Raw genomic sequence first — 19,713 nt, forward strand, 5'->3', positions numbered from 1 at the left:
AGCGCGCGGCGGAGGCGGGCGGCGGCCGGCTGGGCTCCCCGGCCCAGGGTGAGTGCGCGCTTGCACCTCGCGAGCTTCTTCGTCAGGGTCGCCCTGGTCAGCCTGCTCCCAGCGGGGGCTGACGGGGGCGGGGGCGGGGGCGGATTCCCACCTCGTGGTTGTGAACTTTTGCACAGTTCGCGTTACTCCATCAAGTTCTCCTGCTCGCCCGCTCTAGATCAACAACCGGAGCAGAGGGCGGGCTCCGCGGGTCCCTCCACTGCCCCTTCCTTTGGTTGCGGAGAAACAGGATGGCAGGCTTGCTTCTTTCTTGGGCAGATGCAGTTCTGGGCCTTAGACTCAAACGTGTGGGTGCCGCGGTGCTTCTTCTCTCTGGGTCTCTTTGGTTCTGGTCTCATCAGACCCGGGATTATTCTCTGAACCAGCAAGCACCCGGCGCCGCAGCTTCTCGTGGGCTCCTAGGCACCCCGGTTGATAATCCGGGTTTCTGTGATCAATTGCTTTGGAATGGCTCATGCACATGTTTTCAATGACTGTTTTGTTTGGAAATAAACGTACTTTGAAAGAAACACTTTCCAAGAATGAATTAGCTCCTTTGTGTCCTTCCAAAGTGTAAACACATACAGCCTAAAAAAGAAAATACTCTTGTGTCTGGGAAACTTCCATAGCAAGCTTATAAACAAGTTAGACAGTAGCTTTCTTCTCCTGAAGGTGATGTACTTCAGGTTTTCACTGGCGACAGAGCAAGACCCTTAAACTTTAATGTATTTCACTCTAAGGAACGGTTCTGATTTAAAGAGTTCTGACACGGATATAACAGAACTTAATAGTTTTCCAGACCTCAAAAACCTACTTTATGCTCTTGATTTTAAGTATATTTGATATTTTTTTCTCCCTGTAATAATAATGTATTGAGTTTTGGGGTGGATTTTTTTTTTTTTTTAAGGCAGTAAAAAGTGAAAAAGAAGTTAGCAAATGTTCAAGTCAAAAACAGGTAAAAGCAGAAAACATCCCTAGTAAAATTTAAATGTTCTGGCTTCCAGGACTGTTAAATTGAATTACATTTATCAGTTTTTTTTTTCTTTTTTTGCTTCTAAAGAGTGACTCACTTCTTTTTTTAAAACAGAGAAAATAAAAAACGATTAGCTGCAGAAAATCAGAGAGCTAGAATGATAAACATATGTCTTCCCAGAAGCAGCCCATGTTCCACATTGTATTGTCAACACAATCATTTTCCTGTCATTAGGTTTGCCCTCAGTAGTCATATGGACTCATTGATGGGCTGTTTATGCTCACACTTGAGCTGTTAATCACTATTGTTAAACAAGGCTTATGTCAAAAATCAACATCAAACACCCAAGGAAAACTATTTGATTTGGAAATAGGTAAAATCTACAACATCCAACTTTAGTTAGTGGCTTGCATTTTTTAAATCAGCTGGAAGGATGTGCAGTGGTCGTTAATGCACCTGTGCAATGCATGGCTGCTTGGCATCACATGACCAGACCTTATGAAGCAGGGCATCTAGAATGGGCTGGAGTAGCATGTTTGCCGCATACCACACACACATTAACAGTGTGGAAGCTCTTGGGTTGTATTTTACCAAAAATATGCCTTACTTCAGCAACATAGTTATACATAGCTTTTTTATTAGTGCAACTTTGACTCAAAACATTCCTTAAATAGGGATCAGTTTAACTATAAATGTAACATGAAGTTGACTTGTAAACAAGGAAATCCTCAGGATCTCATTAAAATATTGTATCTCATACAGGTAGATCTCATAAAGTGTATTTAAGAAAATTTGAAGTGGACAGTAAAAAGCTTTTTTTTTTTCTTTTCCAATTGCTAAAGGCATTAGAGAAGAAGCTTTGCTTGAAGGCCATCTACTATTAAGCCCCTTTTCAAGTTCTTTTATCTTCTTCCTAGCTTCTTGGAATCTTTATTATCCTTGCTGAAGAACAGTTTAATAGTTCTCCAGTAAGATGTGGCTGCTTAGTTAATTGAAACTTAATTTTAAAATTCCATATATTAAAGCCATTGAGAAAAATGGAATGTTTTATAAAAGTTAACAGAAAGTATCATTTCATGAAGAGGAAGAATATGATCAATTCTTCCTCTGTAACCAAGAGAAACATACCTGTATGTACATAAAAACATTAGTAACCTGTACATGTATTACTGTAGCCTGTTATGATAAGCTATCCAGACTGTTAACCAAAGTCATAGAACCTTAAAATTGGAAACAATTTTAAACATTCTTTACCCTGAACTCCTCATCAAATCTAAGATTCCATCCTACATTCTTTTAGGTGGTTGATTAGAAACCAACAGTGTAGCCCCTTCTAGGTGTCAGCATTAAGAGTTAGCTCTCTCTCATCGAAACTTCTACTTTTTTGTGTGTGTGATTCTGCAAGCTTTACTATTGCTTTGGAAGCATATAAAAGAATTGCAAATCTTTCCTATGTGTCTTAAAACTTGTTACAGAAGAGAGACAAAAACTTACATGCTCTAGGACTAAGAGGGAACCAGAATGGGTATCAGACAATAGGGAGCAGTGGGGATTTGGAGGAACAGGACTGCTCAGGGGCCAGGAGACAACATTCCTCAATTCTAGCAAATTGTTGCACTGTGGGTTAGTATCTTCCAGTATTTCAAGTGATACTGGAAATCTGGATTCTTATGTATCATCTCTCTACTTTTAAAAGTTGGCAACTAATTAGACATAATTTTTGTCCAAGCCAAACAAAACAACCACACCAGCAGACTGGGTGTGGCCTCTGATCAGCTGATTTGTGATCTCTCTTATAGAAAATAAGCGTGCAATTTAAAGCTATTTTCCAATTTATGACTAGTTTATAAAATATTGATTTACTTTCTCGTACCCTTATATCAAGACATACCTGTGTAAACATCTTGATAAGTGAAAAACAATGTGGGTCATATTTTTTGTTTTAAGAGAGAAAGGATCTTATATATGTGGGCCCTTTTATTGTCATTTTGTCTGTATTGATTAAACATTTTAAAATTTACTGTGCTGTCAAGCAACATTGAAAAAATGTAGGTACTTGCTCTTCGGTGTAGTAGTTACTATATTAAGTACTTCTTTTATAAGTTTGTGATTTGTAACTAGAAGGGTCTTTAGAAATAATTTACTTTAACCTGCTCATTTTTAGATAAGGGAAAGGACGTCCAAGTAATTTAGATGACTTTCCCAGGGTCTCACACACAGTCAGTAGCGAGAAATTAGGGTGGAAGCTCAAGTTAGAAAATATATGTCATTGTGAAAAATGCACTTAAAGTAGAGAATCAATATAGCTGTTTTATAGGGGTGGGTGCAATGAAGACAATAAGCTCTGGACATTGTGAGTCACTTGAGCCTGAACTCATGACTGTATCATCTCCCCAGCTCCCAACCCATAGCATTTTCCAAGATGTAAACCGTTGGGCTCTGAGTGCTGGAATATACTTTAATGTGATAATGTGTGATTTAATGCACTCTTTTCTCTTGGGAAAGTCCTCTGAGACTATTAGGCGGACTTTTCATAGCAGGATGCAAAATGCCAGTGAAGTTAATTAAAAATAATCTAAAATAGAAGCTAGAGAGAGAATCAAGTTGAAATTACATAGGAAGAGCTTTGACTTAGAAGCTTAGCTGAATCATTAGGAGTTTATAGTGGCTAATCAGATTTCCTTTTTGGAAAGCTTGTTTATTTCAATTTATATAATGTATGCTTGTACATATCTATATTATTCAACTTTTATCATATTATTTTTTTCTTTGACTTAAGAATGGCATTTCTCAAAATGTTTCATCTTTGGACAGCTTCTATTCCTGATTCTCCATAGGGACTAATTTTACCCTCTAGGAGATATTTGGAAATATCTGGAGACATGTTTGGTGGTCATAACAGGGGATGGACTGTGTGCTACCAGCATTTAGTAAGTATAAGTCAGGGATACTGCTGGACATCCTATAATACATAGGATAGGACAACTTTACCAACAAGGAATGACCTGGACCCAAATATTAGTAGTGCTGAGATTGAATAAACTCTGTTATGCTTGAGGCAACTGACATTTTTTTTACATCACCGTAGATTTATGGAATCAGAATCTCTTGATGTGAGACCCCAGAATCTGCATTTGAAACAAGTTCTAGGCATTCTTTGACTCTAGTTGAAAATCACAATTTTATAGAATTTTACCTGTAAAAATGCAGGCCATATTGATAGAGTTCTAAGATCAGTGTCTTTTTTATTTTTTGAGGGAAAAGGCTTTGAAAAGCTTTTTAAAAGTTCCGTTTTCAAGTTTCAAAATTTAAATCATATCACCTCAATTTGTCCTCAAAATATTCTTGCATATTCATCCTCAAAAGTTTGCTTTGTGAGTGGGACTTTTGAAGTGCAGACCATACTTTCTTTTTGGAAACAGAGCAATAAATTGTATTTAATTCCATAAAAAAAATCTCAAAATGTTGTTGGAATTAAATTTTATTACATTTTTATGCTTATCATAATAAATATCAGAGGGCATAGTATTATAATACTGAAAGCCAAATATAAATAAACAAGAGCAAAATTAAGCTGGATAGAAACTGGTTTAAAGCACTTTTTTGTTTGCAGAAGGATAGGCTTAATTAGAAAATTACAGGGAGACTTGTTCAGATTTGAAAGAGGATTTGGGGACATTTTCAAGCACCTTAGATCTTATACTTCTAATTCTTTATCAGTTGAGTTACTGAAGTGAAAATCTTACTAGCTGGGCATATTCATTTTCCCTTTGCTGAGAAAAATAACCAAATGAGTAAGAGAAGGATGTAACTGGGGGAAAAAACACCCAACAAACAAGTAAACAAACAAAACTAAACTAAGGAGGGAGGAAGGAAGGAAGTGGTTAAAAAGATATGTCTATAAATTTAAGAAAGTGTTTGAAAAGGCTGAACTATTAGAGTTGAGAACTATGCATACAAAATATCTGTGGAATAGTATGGTGTGTGTTGAGCCCGAATCTGGCATGTTAAGGAAATCGGTGCTATGGTAGAGGCAAAGAACAAGGGAGAGAGAAAACATCCCTAGCAGGACATTTGTAATAACCTCCATAAAAGGTTTTGGTTTGAGTTGGACCAGGAAGCCTGGATGTAGAACTCAACTCTGTGGAGATGCATGGTAGAAAACAAGGCGAGGAGGGGACAGAATGATGACAGAATGTTGGGTACTTCATCAATTCCATTGTATGAGCTGTATGAAGAACAGAGAACACGGTAGTTGTAAAGACAGGACAGTGTCAATTTAAGTAGGGCCCTGATTCCCCTGCTTAGGAGCTTGCATCTGTTTTCTGTAAGTGGTGGTGAGCCCTTGAAGGTTCTTGAGAAGGGGAAGGACAGGACCCAATTGGAGTTTTTAGGAAAGTTAATCTAGTGGCAGTTCAAAGAATGACTGCAGAGGGGGCAGTGATTATCTAGGAGGATATTACATTAGTCTGACAAAAGATTAGAGGACTTAGGGCATCACCGGTGGGAGTAGAATTCAGAAAATGAATTTAAGAACAATAGCAGAAGTAGAATAGAGCTCTACCTAGATATGAGAACCCCTTGAGGGCATCGATTTTTACTTACTCATCTTTGAATCTCCTGAGACCAAGCACAATGTTCACATTTTAATTAATTGAACTGATATGGTTGGGTAAAATATTTAATATAGGAGATGGTGGAAAAGAAGAAGTTTAAGGTAATTCATAGGCTTGTTTTGTAGCCTGAATGGAAATATAGGAGGAGTTGAGTTTTCCTTTGATTAGGCTGATTCTAGCGAATTTATCCACAGCTGTGATAGTCAATAGACAGCAGGAAAAAATAATTTGTAAGCAAGAGGGTGGTGAGTAGCAGGCTTGAAGACTATGAATTTACCACTTGGGAGCTGATGGCTGGGCACATGAGTGAGGAAGAGGACTGAGGAACAAAATTTTGAAAAATGGCTGTACTTCAGGGAGGAGCAGGAAAATAATACAGAAAAAGAGTTCGTAATGATTGGTCATAGGCGCATTGGATGTTTGGTGGATATACAAGATGAAAAGAGCTGTGGTTTGTTAAAAGCAAACCAAGGTATATGGTGGACTTCTCTTGTTGAATGGGTGGATTGGGCATGCTCACCATGCAATAATGGGAAGAAAGTCAGGAATAGAGAGAGACTGAAGATGGAAGGCGATCTAGAGGGATGACGGAGCAGCGAGTGTTTGTAATTGAAGGAGAAAAATTCTGGAAAGGAATAAGGTGAAGAGACCAATCTTAGGAAAGTTGGAAATGTTCCCTTTTGAGATGGGTGTGGTAGAAAAGGATGGATAATAATCTAGAGAAAATCTAATATGAAAAAGAGAATATTGAAGGCCTAGATTGTTTCAGTGAAGTAGTTGGTAACATTTGCTGAGAGCAAGGGTGGTCAAGGATGAGCCAAGAAATTTGAGATGCGTGCAAAAGATTTGGAAGAGAGAAGAATTCAAGAAGGAGTCAATCTGGGGCAAACAAAAGGGATTCTGGGGAACACTTAGGGCTTAAATGGGAATGAATGACTTGGAGTCATGGACACAATAGCATGAATGATTACCTTTCTCAGCAAGACGTATATGGCAAGACTCATGGGGAGAGCCTGGGAAGAGAAGCAGATAGAATGGATTTTGGAATTAGGATAGGTTTGGAGATTGGCAGGGTGGAAGCAATGGGAGGGAGGACCAGAGATTCATACCACACACATGTGAAAGGAGTGTGTTTATGTTAATGGATCTTGTGTTCCAGGCTGGGAAGAGGAACCAGAGAGACTAGAAATGCAACTGGCAGGCTAAAACTTCTGGCAAGTAAAGATTGTGCTGTTGCTTTGTTTAGTTAGTTCAAATACAAAGATTTAATATATATGATCAAGTGACCTTTACAGAACTATGAGGGAAGCTGTGGAATTTTGGGGTGTGTAAAGTCTTTTCCTGTTTCTTTTAATCTTACTTCCTGGATCTTTTTGAGGTGATTCATGGAAAGAGGGCTCCCAAACAGTGTGTAATTATTTTATTAGTGTTATGTTTTTATAGTAATAAAATATTTGGGAAAATAAAGACACATAAATTAACACAATTTAAATTTATACCATTTGCTAATAGAAAATTATTTAGAACAGCAATAAAGAAGAGAGAAAAAATTCAACCACACTGTCTTTCTGAGATATTGCAAACTCCTGTACAAAGGCAGAAGATAAATGATGTCTGTGGTTTTACTTCTAAAAGTCTTTACTCAGTTTTTAATTAAGAGACGTTGGTTCTGGACTGACTAGATTCTAGATTTTGGACTGTTTACTTCAGTGATTCATTAGACCAGATAGATACTGCAGTCTTTACATCGTAATCACTGCTATGTTTATGAGCCAGTATTTTAGATGCTTGATATATCAGTCTCTCTCTCTCTCTACCTCTCCCCTAGCCCCTCTCTCTGTCTTTCCTCGGTCCTCTCCCTCTACCTCTGTTTTGCCAGTAACACTTTACTGAAGTTACTTATTTTTTTACATTAGCATACATGTCCTGAAAACAGAAAGCTTTTTAACCTCAAGTTTTTGCAATTGAGTTATATTTTATAGATTCTACTTCTAATCACTTAGGGTTTACTAAGAAGGAACTATGAACAGTTATTTTAACATGAATTTAATTTCATTTGTGGTTTCTACTTGCAGTCTACTTCTGTTTTCAGATGAACACCCACGTGATCTGAAGTGAGATGATTCACATACATGTGCCTTTATGTTCAATTTTGTAGTAGTTCCAGGAATAATGTCTGAAATTAATATTTATACTAGCACATTTATTTCACTATTGAGAGATTTGAAGTGGAAAATCCTGTCCACACATATTTTTTTGTGTTCCTATTAAGTTTGTGAAGATTAAGAATGTATAGTTTTGTCCACAAATAATTTGTAAACTAGTTGAGATATAAATGTGTACCAAATTAAATTGCAATCTCATATTTAAATATCACTTCAAGATTGTTGTCAGAGCCACTTGACAAATTAATTTATGGCCATTTGCCAACCGAATGGTATAAGTTTGGAGAATATACATTTAGAAGTTGAGAGAGAGAGAATCTCAGGATGACACAAAGGAGTCAGTTTTGTCTGGGTGGGGATGTTAATGATCCTAGCTGAAGAATATAGTTTGTAAGGGGTTTTGGTGTCAATGTGCCTGGCCAAACACTGAAAATAAGGCACCTGGTGACTGAGCAGGGGTTGGGCACGCTGAAGCTAGGTGGCAGAGCACAAAGAAATCAGCTTCCTCTCTTTACTTTCGGTACGTCAAGGCATAGTCCTTCTACTATTTTTTCATGGTAGATTAACCCCTGATCTTTTTAGTCTTTATGAATATATATCTACTCTGTGATTATTTATTTCTTCACCTGAGCAACATACAGGATGTTTAGTAGGATTCTCTGAAGGGTTATGACATTTATATCTCACTGGGATACTAGATGAAATTATTAAGCATGAGAAAATATAGGAGTTTACAACCTTAAAGTATGTACAGTGTTAAAATAACTATATCCGTCTTTCATCAATATGCAAAATGAGTGTAATTCTTACTTCAGCTAAGGAATAACATATTCAGTCTTTGTGTTAGGAAAATATTTCTGGGCCGGGCTCAGTGGCTTAGCCTGTAATCCCAGCACTTTGGGAAGTCGAGGTGAGTGGATTGCCTGAGCCTGCAGGTTCGAGACCTGCCCTTGCAACTCAGTGAGACCTCGTCTCTACAATAAATCAAAAAAAAAAAAAAAAAAAAAAAAAAAAAAAAAAAAAAAAGAAAGAAAGAAAAGTATCTCTGATATTTCTGACTAGGGGAAAGAGATTGAGGCACTGGTAGTGGGCATGGAAATAAAAGTATAGATTTGAGAGAGACAGGGGAGTTGTAACTAGCAGAATCTGGTAATCAATTAAATTGGGACAGGGGAAAGAAAGAGGAAATAATTAAAGGTGATTCTGTTGACTGGGCTCAGTGGCTCAGCCTGTAATCCTGAGCTTTGGGAGGCCGAGGTGAGTGGATTGCCTGAGCCTGAGAGTTCGAGACCTGCCTGGGCAACTTGGGGAGAAATCTCTACAATAAATCAAAAAATGAGCCCGGCTTGGTAGCGCGCGCCTGTAGTTCCAGCTACTTGGAAGGCTGAGGCAGAAGGATCGCCTGAGCCCAGCAGGTCGAGGCTGCGGTGGCTGGGAGTGGCCACTGCACTCCAGTCTGGGTGACAGAGTGAGACTCCAACTCAAAAAAAAAAAAAGGTGATTCTGTGACTGCTGTTGACTAAGACACAGACCACAGTTGGGGAAATAGGTAGAAAGAAAAGAAAAGCGGTGATACATTTTGGGAAATGTTGAGTTTGAGTTGCTAAAGATATATCTATAAAGAATTGAAACTTCAGAACTGTAGAGCTCAGAACAGAGATCAGGGCTAGGATAATAGATCGACAAGTTATCTTCCTGGACATGACTGGAACGTTGAAAGTTGATATTGCAAAGATGATAGGGGCAGGTGAATACTTAAAGGAGAATCTATAGATTGCAGTGTCCCAGATCCAGGGAGCGGAGTATCCAGTAAGCGAGAGGCTGAGTTCATGAGGTTTATGAGAGGCTACTGTTTGGGGCCTTTATGAGAATTGACAGAGATGACATACTTGCTTCTGATGTAGAATCTTTATCTACCATTGTGAAATCCAAAAAATCAATTTCAATATACTTCTAGTTCACTTTCACTTGTCATTATCTTATTTGTGCCATCACCACTATTTGAAATGCTCTTCTCCATTCTTTATTTATTTACTTTCAAGATCAGACTCAGATAATAACTCTTGATTACCTTTACAGATTAAATAACCCTTTTTGGTTCACCTTTCATTTCCATGGGCTTTCATTCTAGAAGTAATGCCAAAGAAGAGTTCATCACTTAACTAGAGAGAATAAAATGTTTTTGGATAAAATAGCTCTGTCTAACTGAGAGCGAATGAAAACGTTTTTAAAACTGTGCCATTTATGTGAGTGATTGCACTGAAAAACTAAAGATGGGTGTGTATCATCACTTTAAAAAAGGGGAAGATGGTAGAGTCATCAATTCCTTTTTATACTAGGGCTAGTAGACTGCTAATTAAGGGAACTGCTATAGATATGGTGTCTGTAGATTTCAGCAATCAGCTAGACAAACTTTTCATGATAGCTTTCTAGACAAGATTAAGAGGACTCTTCCTGTGAGAGTGAACAGAATGTGAAGCCTCTGAAAAACCTGTCAATGAACTGAGGGCATATAGAACAAGGAAGATGGACAGAAGAACATGAGATATTTTCTAACATGGCACCGTCATATGGAGGGAGGATTAGACTTTACTTTGATTTTTGCAAAGAGCAAAATATGATGAATCAGTGAAAATTTTAGGGAAGTACATTTTAGTCAAATGTGAGGATAGTCTGAATAATTAAATATCTTAAACTGGAATAAGCCATTTTCTGAGGCTGTTTCCTTATCCCTGTAAGTACTCATGAGTACAATCTTTGGCCTGTTCTTGCGAAGTAGGATGTCAAATGTTTTCATCTGAATTTATTTGATCAGTTGACTAGAGGGAACTCTAAGAGCCTGTCTAACTCCAAATTCCATGAGCCTATGAATGTTTGGCCTTAGTATGAGTATACTTTTTGGTTGAATAAACGTAATTGAACCTGTATTTGTGGAGGTGGGAGTTTACTGGGCCTCAGCGTCTGTCACCCTGAAAATATATTCTTAGTGTAAGCAACTGTAGGTTTAGATATAAGAAGTGAAAGTGACTAAGATGACTGCGATAATGTGTCCTGGTCTTTCATATCACATTGCCATTTTCTAACCTTCCCCAACTTTTCTGAAAGTAGAAAATGCAGAATATCCTCTATCTCTCCCCGATTAATGTAGTGCCCTGATTTCTTGAGATACATTTTAAGCTATTGCTGCATTTCATACCTGTTCCTTCACATATTCATATTTAATGGCATTCTCGTATAATTTTGTCATTGTTTTCTTCTTTGCTGTGTGCATGTTCTCTTCTCTCCCCACCCTGAACCTGTAAAATGATTGAGTAGTGTGATTTTTAAAAGTTCTTTTGAACCTAAACACACCATAAGCTTCTGAATACACGAGAAGCCCTTTGAAAGAATACATTTTACATCTTGTCTGAAGTCTTATTATTTTTCAAAATACTGATACAACAAATTAATTAAACTAAGTTCATTGAGGCATTTGATTCATTCCACAAACATTTGTAGTGTATCTGTGATTATATAATAACTTTTTTGTGTTTTTAATATTATAAAGTTTTATTTGTTTGCTTATTCATCTGTTAAAATGCTTTGGCTATCTTAACATGTTTTTTTTTTTTTTTTTTTTTGGACAATGAGATTTTAATCCATCTTAGAATGTTAGACAAAGCTGTGTGGTTTTGCAATGTTCCTTAAAGGTCATTAGGCTTGAGGGTTTTTTTTTTTTTTGGATCAGTGAAGAAGTAAAATTCCAGAGCCTCGGGTCTTCCTGAAAGCTGCCTTATCTTTGGTTTTTTAAAGGTTACATTTGGGAAGCATATGTAGAATTTCCACACTGTTCTGAGCCTCTGGGAAAATACAGACCTAGATTTTTACTTTTCTCAGAGATTTTAGTTTCAGATTATTTGAAATTTCAGAAACTGGAATATACAAAGATTATCTGTAAGAATACTTGTTACGGGATGAAAGAGTAAATAAGAAATTGTTTAAAGCAATTTTGTTTACAGATAAAGGAGGTATGAATATAGACTGTGTAGCAGTAACAATATACATATTATGCAGATTATAAAGATCTGTCATAAACTATCATTAAATATTTAAGTGAAGGGTAGGAGAACTAACACGCAAAAGTCCCCAAATTTAAGCACAAAGAGAGATATGCATACTCCTTTGTATAAGAATGTAAGTATATTATACACTTATTAAGGTTTATGAGGTTTCCTAAAGATTTCTTCCAAGCACCATAATTTATACTAGCCTTTCATGAAGTAAGCAGATAAAGTATGGATAACAAGTAGAAATGTATTTGATGATTGGTTTGTGAATTTACACACATCTCTGCCTAATTCAGCAGAAATTTGAAGTGGCTTATAAAGGTACCTTTTACAGAAAGATTAATGGGAAAAATGAGAAATGTAAGTAGCTTAGGAAATCTAAGCCCTGGGAAACATATAGACTATAGGGTAAAACCCAAGTTGTTCAATTTTTGTAAATTTGAGTAAAAAATAAAATTTTTTTATAAGTATTTTTTTCACTGACCATAAAAAATAACCTACAACTTCTCAGAAGAAGTCATACTTTTCTTGAATTCAGTCTGGAATCAGATTTCTTGCATGGTTTTTCATAGAGGAATTACTGAATGGATATTGCCCTCACCAGCCTCCCTATGTTTATAGTAGGTTTTAGAAAGATGATTATTGTAATAACCCAAAGTAGTAATAATAGGTCATGTAAATGAGCCCTTATTATATATCAGACAATCTGCTTTTATGGCATGGTTCATTCATTTCTACATCTACCTTATAAGGTAGTTACTGTTGTTATTTCCATTATAAAGATGGGGAGTCTGATAAAGATTAACTTCCCAGGCTCCAAATCATTAGCGGTGGACCCAGGCAACCTGATTTCAGATTCTGTGCTTTTAACCATTCCTCTTGTGGCTAGCACAATTTAGGGACAGTGCTTCTGTTCCATAGATCCTGATAAGAATCTTTTTATGCATCAGAAAAGATTCGAGTATCTAGACATTTAAATGGCAATATTGTCCCTATTTTTTTTGAAAACTGTAATATCAGCCGGGCTCGGTGGCTCAGCCTGTAATCCCGCGCCTTTGGGAGACTGAGGTGAGTGGATTGCCTGAGCCCGCGGGTTCGAGACCCGCCTGGGCAGCGAGACCTCATCTCTACAATAAATCAAACAATCAGCCGGACGTCGTAGCGCATGCCTGTAATTCCGGCTACTCGGAAGGCTGAGGTGGAAGGATCGCCGGAGCCCAGCAGGTCGAGGCTGCGGTGGCCGGGAGCGGCCACTGCGCTCCAGTCTGGGCGACAGAGTGAGACTCCCGTTCAAAAAAAAAAAAAGAAAGAAAACTGTAGTATCCACAGTACTTTATATATTTTAAATTTCATTCTCACTCATAAGTGGTACCTGAACATCAATCACAATAGCACAAGGGAGGGATCGGCAGTGGCGGGACACTGCCAAGGAGGGAGGAAGGGTGGTAGCACGTAACAACACAAAGCGTACCTGATCCTAAACCACGGACACTGGACCAGTGGAGCCTCATACTTCACCTGTACATACATTGCTTATGTATCTAACCCTGACTTGTATCCCACATCTTTATAACAAAATGAAGCAATAAATATACAAATAAATACATTTTAACCAAACATGTACCTATAGTGACCCTGACAAGCTAATTTGATCCTGAAGCAACATTCCTAGATTCTTTTTTACTATTATTTGCTAAAAACATTTGGCTATTGAGATGTTATTGCTAGATTGCAAACAGATAAAAAATTCATCTTTAATAATTTGAATAGCTCTTATAGAAAAGGCTAAGCTTAGTACTTCGATGTACAATGGACACAACTAGGACTAGTTATAGATGACCAGGCAGTAGATTTATGTTAAAAATAAGGCAAAACTTATGACCACACCCAACTGACCAGTAATAAAATGTCTGCCCTTGTGAGGTACCATTCCTTGAAATGTTGGAGAACTGACTATTGCACTATAGCTTTCCACACTGGATGGATTATGAAATTAGTGAAGCTGCAAGATCTTTTTCAACTCTGGATTTTATCATTCTATTTTCAACTGAATATCTATCTCTAATACTCTGCTTTCTCATCAGTGAAATTGAGCTAATTTTTTTTTCTTATTACAATGTTAATGGTTCTGAAAATCAAGTAAATATTGCATGTTAAAATCCTTTCAAAACTGCTATTACTGCAATTACAAAAATTCATTATTCTTTCAATAAAAGAAAGCATTTTCTTTTTTAAATACTTATTTAACAACCACATATCACTGAGTGGCTGTTGTATGGCATACATAATATTTTTACGTAAATTATTATCCAGTTTATTAGTAGTGCTCATAGATTTAGTTTTGTCTTGCTACTCACTATTTTATTATTTTATTCCCTGTTTGAGACAAGTACAATTATCAAAGTTTTAAATTTGGATAATGCCAACTAGGTAAAATATTGTAGCATCTTTAATTAAATGAAAATTATATTTACTTAGATATTTCTTATTCTCCTTCGACAGAAATAATCGAGATTGGAGAGAATTGCTTCTTCCATTTATGACTTCTTTAGAAACAGGAAAAAATAAAGGATATTGATCCTGTAAGATAGATTGCGGTTTCTGAGTAGGACATATTGTATTTAAATTGATCGTTTGCAGCCCCTATGTTTTTTCTTTTGACTCCTTTGCTTAATTCATGCTTGTCACTTTCTTTGAGAATTAACTCAAATCCAATGCCCTCTAAAGGCTTTTCTATGATATCCTCTGCTCCATTCTTAGTACCCTTCGGTGTGGATATGAAGTTTGGCTCCCTTGTTTACTCCCTGTGCAGTCAGATGTACAGAACTTGAGGGCTAGAAATGCCTCTCTGTAGTCATCATCCCACTCAGTGCTCTCATTTCCTGATGAAGAAGATGAGGAGAATGAGGCCTGACTCTGGACGCAGTCACACAGCTGGTCAGCCTTTGAGTTAGAATTATGACCCAGAACAAGTTTCGTTGCCTTCTGTTTTGTAATGTTCGATTGTTTCATCTGTGTGTTTGGTCTCCCAAGGGAGAAGATTTGCTGTCAGGGACCTGGCCCTTGTTCCTCATTCAAAGATTCTTCCTCACTTCAGTGACTAGAGTAGGCACAATAGAATGCCCAGGACCTAACTTTTGGAAGCAGATGACAGTGGTGTGCAACTATCCTTTGGTCTAGTCCTAATTTTAAAGCACCTTCAATTTTTATTTTAGTATGTGAAACAAATTTCAGATTTTGTATTTTCATAGTTATCTTGACATGGAGACAGAATTAAATGCCTCTATATTAATGAGTTGATGAGATCAAATTTTGTCATGATTGCTTGGAAAACTATGACAAGCTGATGAGTAGCAAGGTTTGTATCTCAATATTTGATATGCTTTTCTACGTTTTTCTAAATAGTGTGTAGTTCAGGAGAAGAGCTTACTTACAACAGTGCCCCTCAAACTTGGCCATATATCATGATGACTTCACAGCCCTCTCCCTCACACACTTGAATCGAGACCTCTGAGGTTGGGGCCTGTACATCTTTAAGTTTAAAAAACTCTACAGTGGTTCTGACCTGGTGCCAAGGAAGAGAACCATTGGTTTAGAAGAACAGCATTGTTGAGATAATGAAGGCCCTCTTGTAAGAGAAAATTGCTGCATTGCAGAGGAGTTCCTGTTGGATGTATACATAGAAATCATGTAGAAATGTACAAGCTGATTTCATACATCACAGAAATAGCCCTATTGCCTTTGGGCTATGTCTTTCAGGCCTACATAGAAGTTAAATTGAGACTACAAGCCTTCATTATTCAGAATGAAATTGATTAAACCAGGGTTGAGTTCTCTGCTTCTCAATTCAGAAGTGACACAGCAAACCCACATTGATTACAGAAACCTGTTATTAGAAACTGCTGTTTTGTCAGTGTAATTGCTAGTGACCGATCAAACCAATTGAAAGTTGTAAGACTGGTTCTGTTTGGACACGATGGGTCTTACCTTACAAGTGTTATATGTAACTTCCCACCATTTGTGAGACTGCCATTGGGTATTCCATTAAAATGAGTCACTATTAAGGATATGTTAAAAAAATCATATGCATACATTAGAAAGTCACAAAATAGTCAAGTGGTCACAGAAGTTTTGTTTAATTAAATTGACTTGTGGAGAATTGGCACAAGTCAATTTAACTTTACTTCTTGCAACTTTTTCTGAACCTTGCTTTGGACTGGGTGCTATGGATCACAGAAAAAGCCTGAGAATAACTCTTGAGCCAAAAGATAATATTTAGTTTTCAAGGGAGGCAAAGTTCTAATTCTAGGATTTCACAGATAAGGAAACAAAAAAAAATGTGTGTGATAAACTGTCCATTAAGAAAAATGTAGAGCAGGAGGAACTTTATTTTCCTCCTAAGAGTAGGTTACGTTATTGTAAATCTATGTGTATATGGACCACATCGCATTTTCATTTATTCAGTGGAGAATTTGAGAGGGTCTGTGTTTTGCACTCGAATATTGGACACGATTCAAATAGGAGTCAAGTGCGTCTAGAGGCTTTATTCATACCTATTTTCTTTTAGTCAGCAATGCTTCATAATGCCTTGGTTTCATGAATTAATTTTAATGGAATTAAACTTGAACAGCTCAAAATTATATAATTAATTTCATTCAGCTTCAATTAAAGTTACTAATTGAATCAAGACTACTAGCATGACACCTGGCGGCAGTCAGCTACATAACATTAACAGCAAGTATGTAGAACTCTGCTGAGGAGCGAGTTCATGTCTACTAGTGAGTTTGTATGAACATTTCTTTTATTGATAATCTCAGAAAGGCCTTGAGTTGATGGAAGCATTGGAAAAATTTCTGGAGTTATTTTAAAAAGTAAAGATTTTAATTGAAACTAACATATCTCATGAAGATTATATTTTCTCTATGATAATTCTGAATAAATGTTACATAAATCTAGAACATATTGGTTTAGCATGTTTTTAATTTATATTTTACTGCTATCTGGATATGCTATCTGGATATTTTTGCTTTCTACAAATACTTAGAATTGAACACCCTATTTTTTTCATATACCTTAGCCTCTGGACTTAGTCCTAATCCGTCTATTTTTTATGTGCTGAAATGTGTTTTGTGGCAGAACTTTTCAGTTGTTGTGAAATCCCCATGGTACATGATAAATTTTTGCATGTGCAGAAATTTTTTCCTTCACTGGAAATGTTAACACAGTTGACTAACAACTTCTGTTTGAATCTCTTTCCTTTCTTTGCTTCCATGTCTTGAGGTCATCCAGCTTCTTTTACTTCTCTAACTCCTTCCTACTTGTACAGACTCTTCTTGGTACGTTTAATATGTTCACTCTTTTGGTGGACTCATTAATTTGAATGGCTTCAGCAATAAAGTTTAGCAAGATCAGTATTTCTAGCCATAACTTTTTTTCTGACTTGCAAATTCAAATGTTCAGTCTACTCATCCACTAGTCTGTAAAACTCCACGAGGGGGCCGGGGCTGTCTCCCCTAATTCATTGTATCCTCATTACCTAGCACAGTGCTTTAACTTTTACTCTGTACAAATGCATCAGTTTTAAAAGACTACATTAATTCTCCTGATCTCCAGATGTTCCCAGTCAAATCCAGACTAGAACTTGGTGGTCTCCAACCCTGTCTACCTTGATTATCTTGATTACAACCCTTAGTTAATTTCCCATATTTATCCCCTTTTACATTGTGTTATACAGTTAAACAAACTCTCACCAATTTCAGTATGGACTTTTTAAAGTCTCTCTTCTATTCTTCCTTACCCTATTCTCCCTCTTAGATGTGTCTATACTCCAATGGAATCATTCGAGTGCAGCCACTTCTCCTCCAATTGAAATAGAAACTTTGGTGGTGGTGTCCAGGAATCATTTTTTAAAAAAAAATCTCCCTGAGAGAATTAAAGTGCAGCCAATACTGAGAACCACTAGCGTGCACAAGTTTATTACTCTTCCTAAGCCCTGGCTCTGATTGAGCATTTTGTGAAGCTTCAGTGACTACTTTGACTTATTTTTCTTGCTTTTGAGTTTTGTTCAGGTTTCTCACCTTACCATCTTAATATCCACACGATGTCTCTACCCAAACCTTGACAGTGGCATTCCCTCATATTCCCCTTAAAGTGCTTCACAGCTCAGAAAGTTAAAACCTTTGCCCAAGTGTCTGCTTCTGGAGTTTGCCCATGCTGTTCTTCTACGTTTCTTCCATCTGTACTTTTTGAAATCCTCCTAATCTTTTGAACACCATCCAACACGCACTTTTTTCTGTACTGCCTTTCTTGATCTCTGAATCCTGATGAGTTTTTTTCCTTCCTTTGAACCTCTTCAGTGCTCTTGACCTCTGATAACATGCATTTTTTAAACTTTATTTTATTATAAAGATGTGGGATACAAGTCAGGATTAGGTATCTAAGTACTCTATGTACAGGTGAAGTTTGGGCCTCCAACTGGTCCTCACTTCTCCTGGTTTAGAGCCAGGTTCTCTTAGAGTTGTTATTTGCACACCCCCCTCCCCCAGCAGTGTCCCACACCTGCTGATGCCTCCTTTGTGCTATACTGTGATTAATGTCCAGGTCCCACTTATGAGTGAGACATGTGGTGTCTGGTTGTTTCTGTGTATCATAACATGCACTTTACCTTATATTATGGTTTGCTTTCTATTTGATTTATGTTCCGCAAAAGACTTTACATTTCCTTACATATTAGCTTTTCCCCCAAGAACCCATAAACCCACATATGAATCTCTTATCTCAAACATTCTCCTTCTTTGAGAATGCATTCGATAATCCGTGACTTTTTCCTAAGCTTCTAGAAGGGAGAACACTGTACTTGCTTTCTACACCTCCTCTACTCACTCACTCACTCAGCTGCAGGCTGATCATCTCCCTGTTCATCAGAGACTCTTCTCCTTTGGTGCTTTTCCTTACTGCCCCATCCCCTACATGTGTGGACTCACTCATTCTCATCCTTAATGGAACCATTCCACATTTCTCTACCACTTGCTATGTTGAAATTATTAGTTTGCTGTAATCATAACAAATTATTTTTGCTGTGAATATCTGTTTCTTTCATGTAAGGCAGATAGTAGGTGTTCAATAAATATCTGTTATGGAGACAATAACAAAAGCTGCAGTCGATATAGGTACATCTCTCTCATATCCTTTAATCATGGCACACTTAGGAGCATTTAGAAAAAAAAATCTATTAACTAAAAAGAAGAAGAACTTGTAAAATCTAGTAATAATAAATGTATTTTTTTAATTCAGGAAAATGTGATAAAGACAGTATTGAGAAAGATATAACTCAAGATACCAATAGCCACTTCACACATGGAGAGCTGCAAGACCAGTCCATTTGGGGGAATCCTTCGGATGGGGAACTCATCAGAAGTAAGTGTTTTAAGAAAAAAATGTGAGTGATTTGAGTATGATAATTTGTTCTCATTACATTGTACCATATATTTCTGCTGCAAATATGTAAATCAATAGAGTTTATCTGAAAGTGTTTCCGTTAGTATTTTAAATTACAAAGCTAAAACCAGGATACAAATAATGCTTCGGCTTCCACCCTTTGTGTACTGTGGTCTCATTCTCAGTTTTCCAGGATGAGCAGAGAAGAATAATTTGTTTTCTGGGAATCAAGTGTTGTTTATTTTCCTTAAATATTTAATTATTTAGTTCAGACAACTTCATAATATAGATCGTTTCTTATAGTACATATCACACTTACTTTGAAAGTAGAAACATTTCTTTCCTCTCTCTTAGAATGCCTACTACCTGTTCTTAACTGAAAACTGAACAAAATAAAGCAAAAAAAAAAAAAGTAGGAAGAGACAAACAACAAATCA

At 37.0% G+C, this 19,713-nt stretch overlaps 1 protein-coding gene across 1 annotated transcript in view; it reads left to right on the forward strand.

Moving 5' to 3' along the window:
- The window catches only part of MDFIC (MyoD family inhibitor domain containing), an 88,987-nt gene that overhangs the window by 1,820 nt on the left and 67,454 nt on the right, over positions 1 to 19,713 (forward strand). The window contains exons 4-5 of the mRNA XM_021710947.1: positions 3 to 48; positions 19,133 to 19,255. Of these exons, the coding sequence (XP_021566622.1) occupies positions 3 to 48; positions 19,133 to 19,255 (169 nt within the window). The remainder of the gene's footprint in view (positions 1 to 2; positions 49 to 19,132; positions 19,256 to 19,713) is intronic.

This window comes from Carlito syrichta, unplaced genomic scaffold (assembly GCF_000164805.1).
Source record: "Carlito syrichta isolate Samal-C Ts95f unplaced genomic scaffold, Tarsius_syrichta-2.0.1 Scaffold301704, whole genome shotgun sequence".
NCBI lineage: Eukaryota > Metazoa > Chordata > Mammalia > Primates > Tarsiidae > Carlito > Carlito syrichta.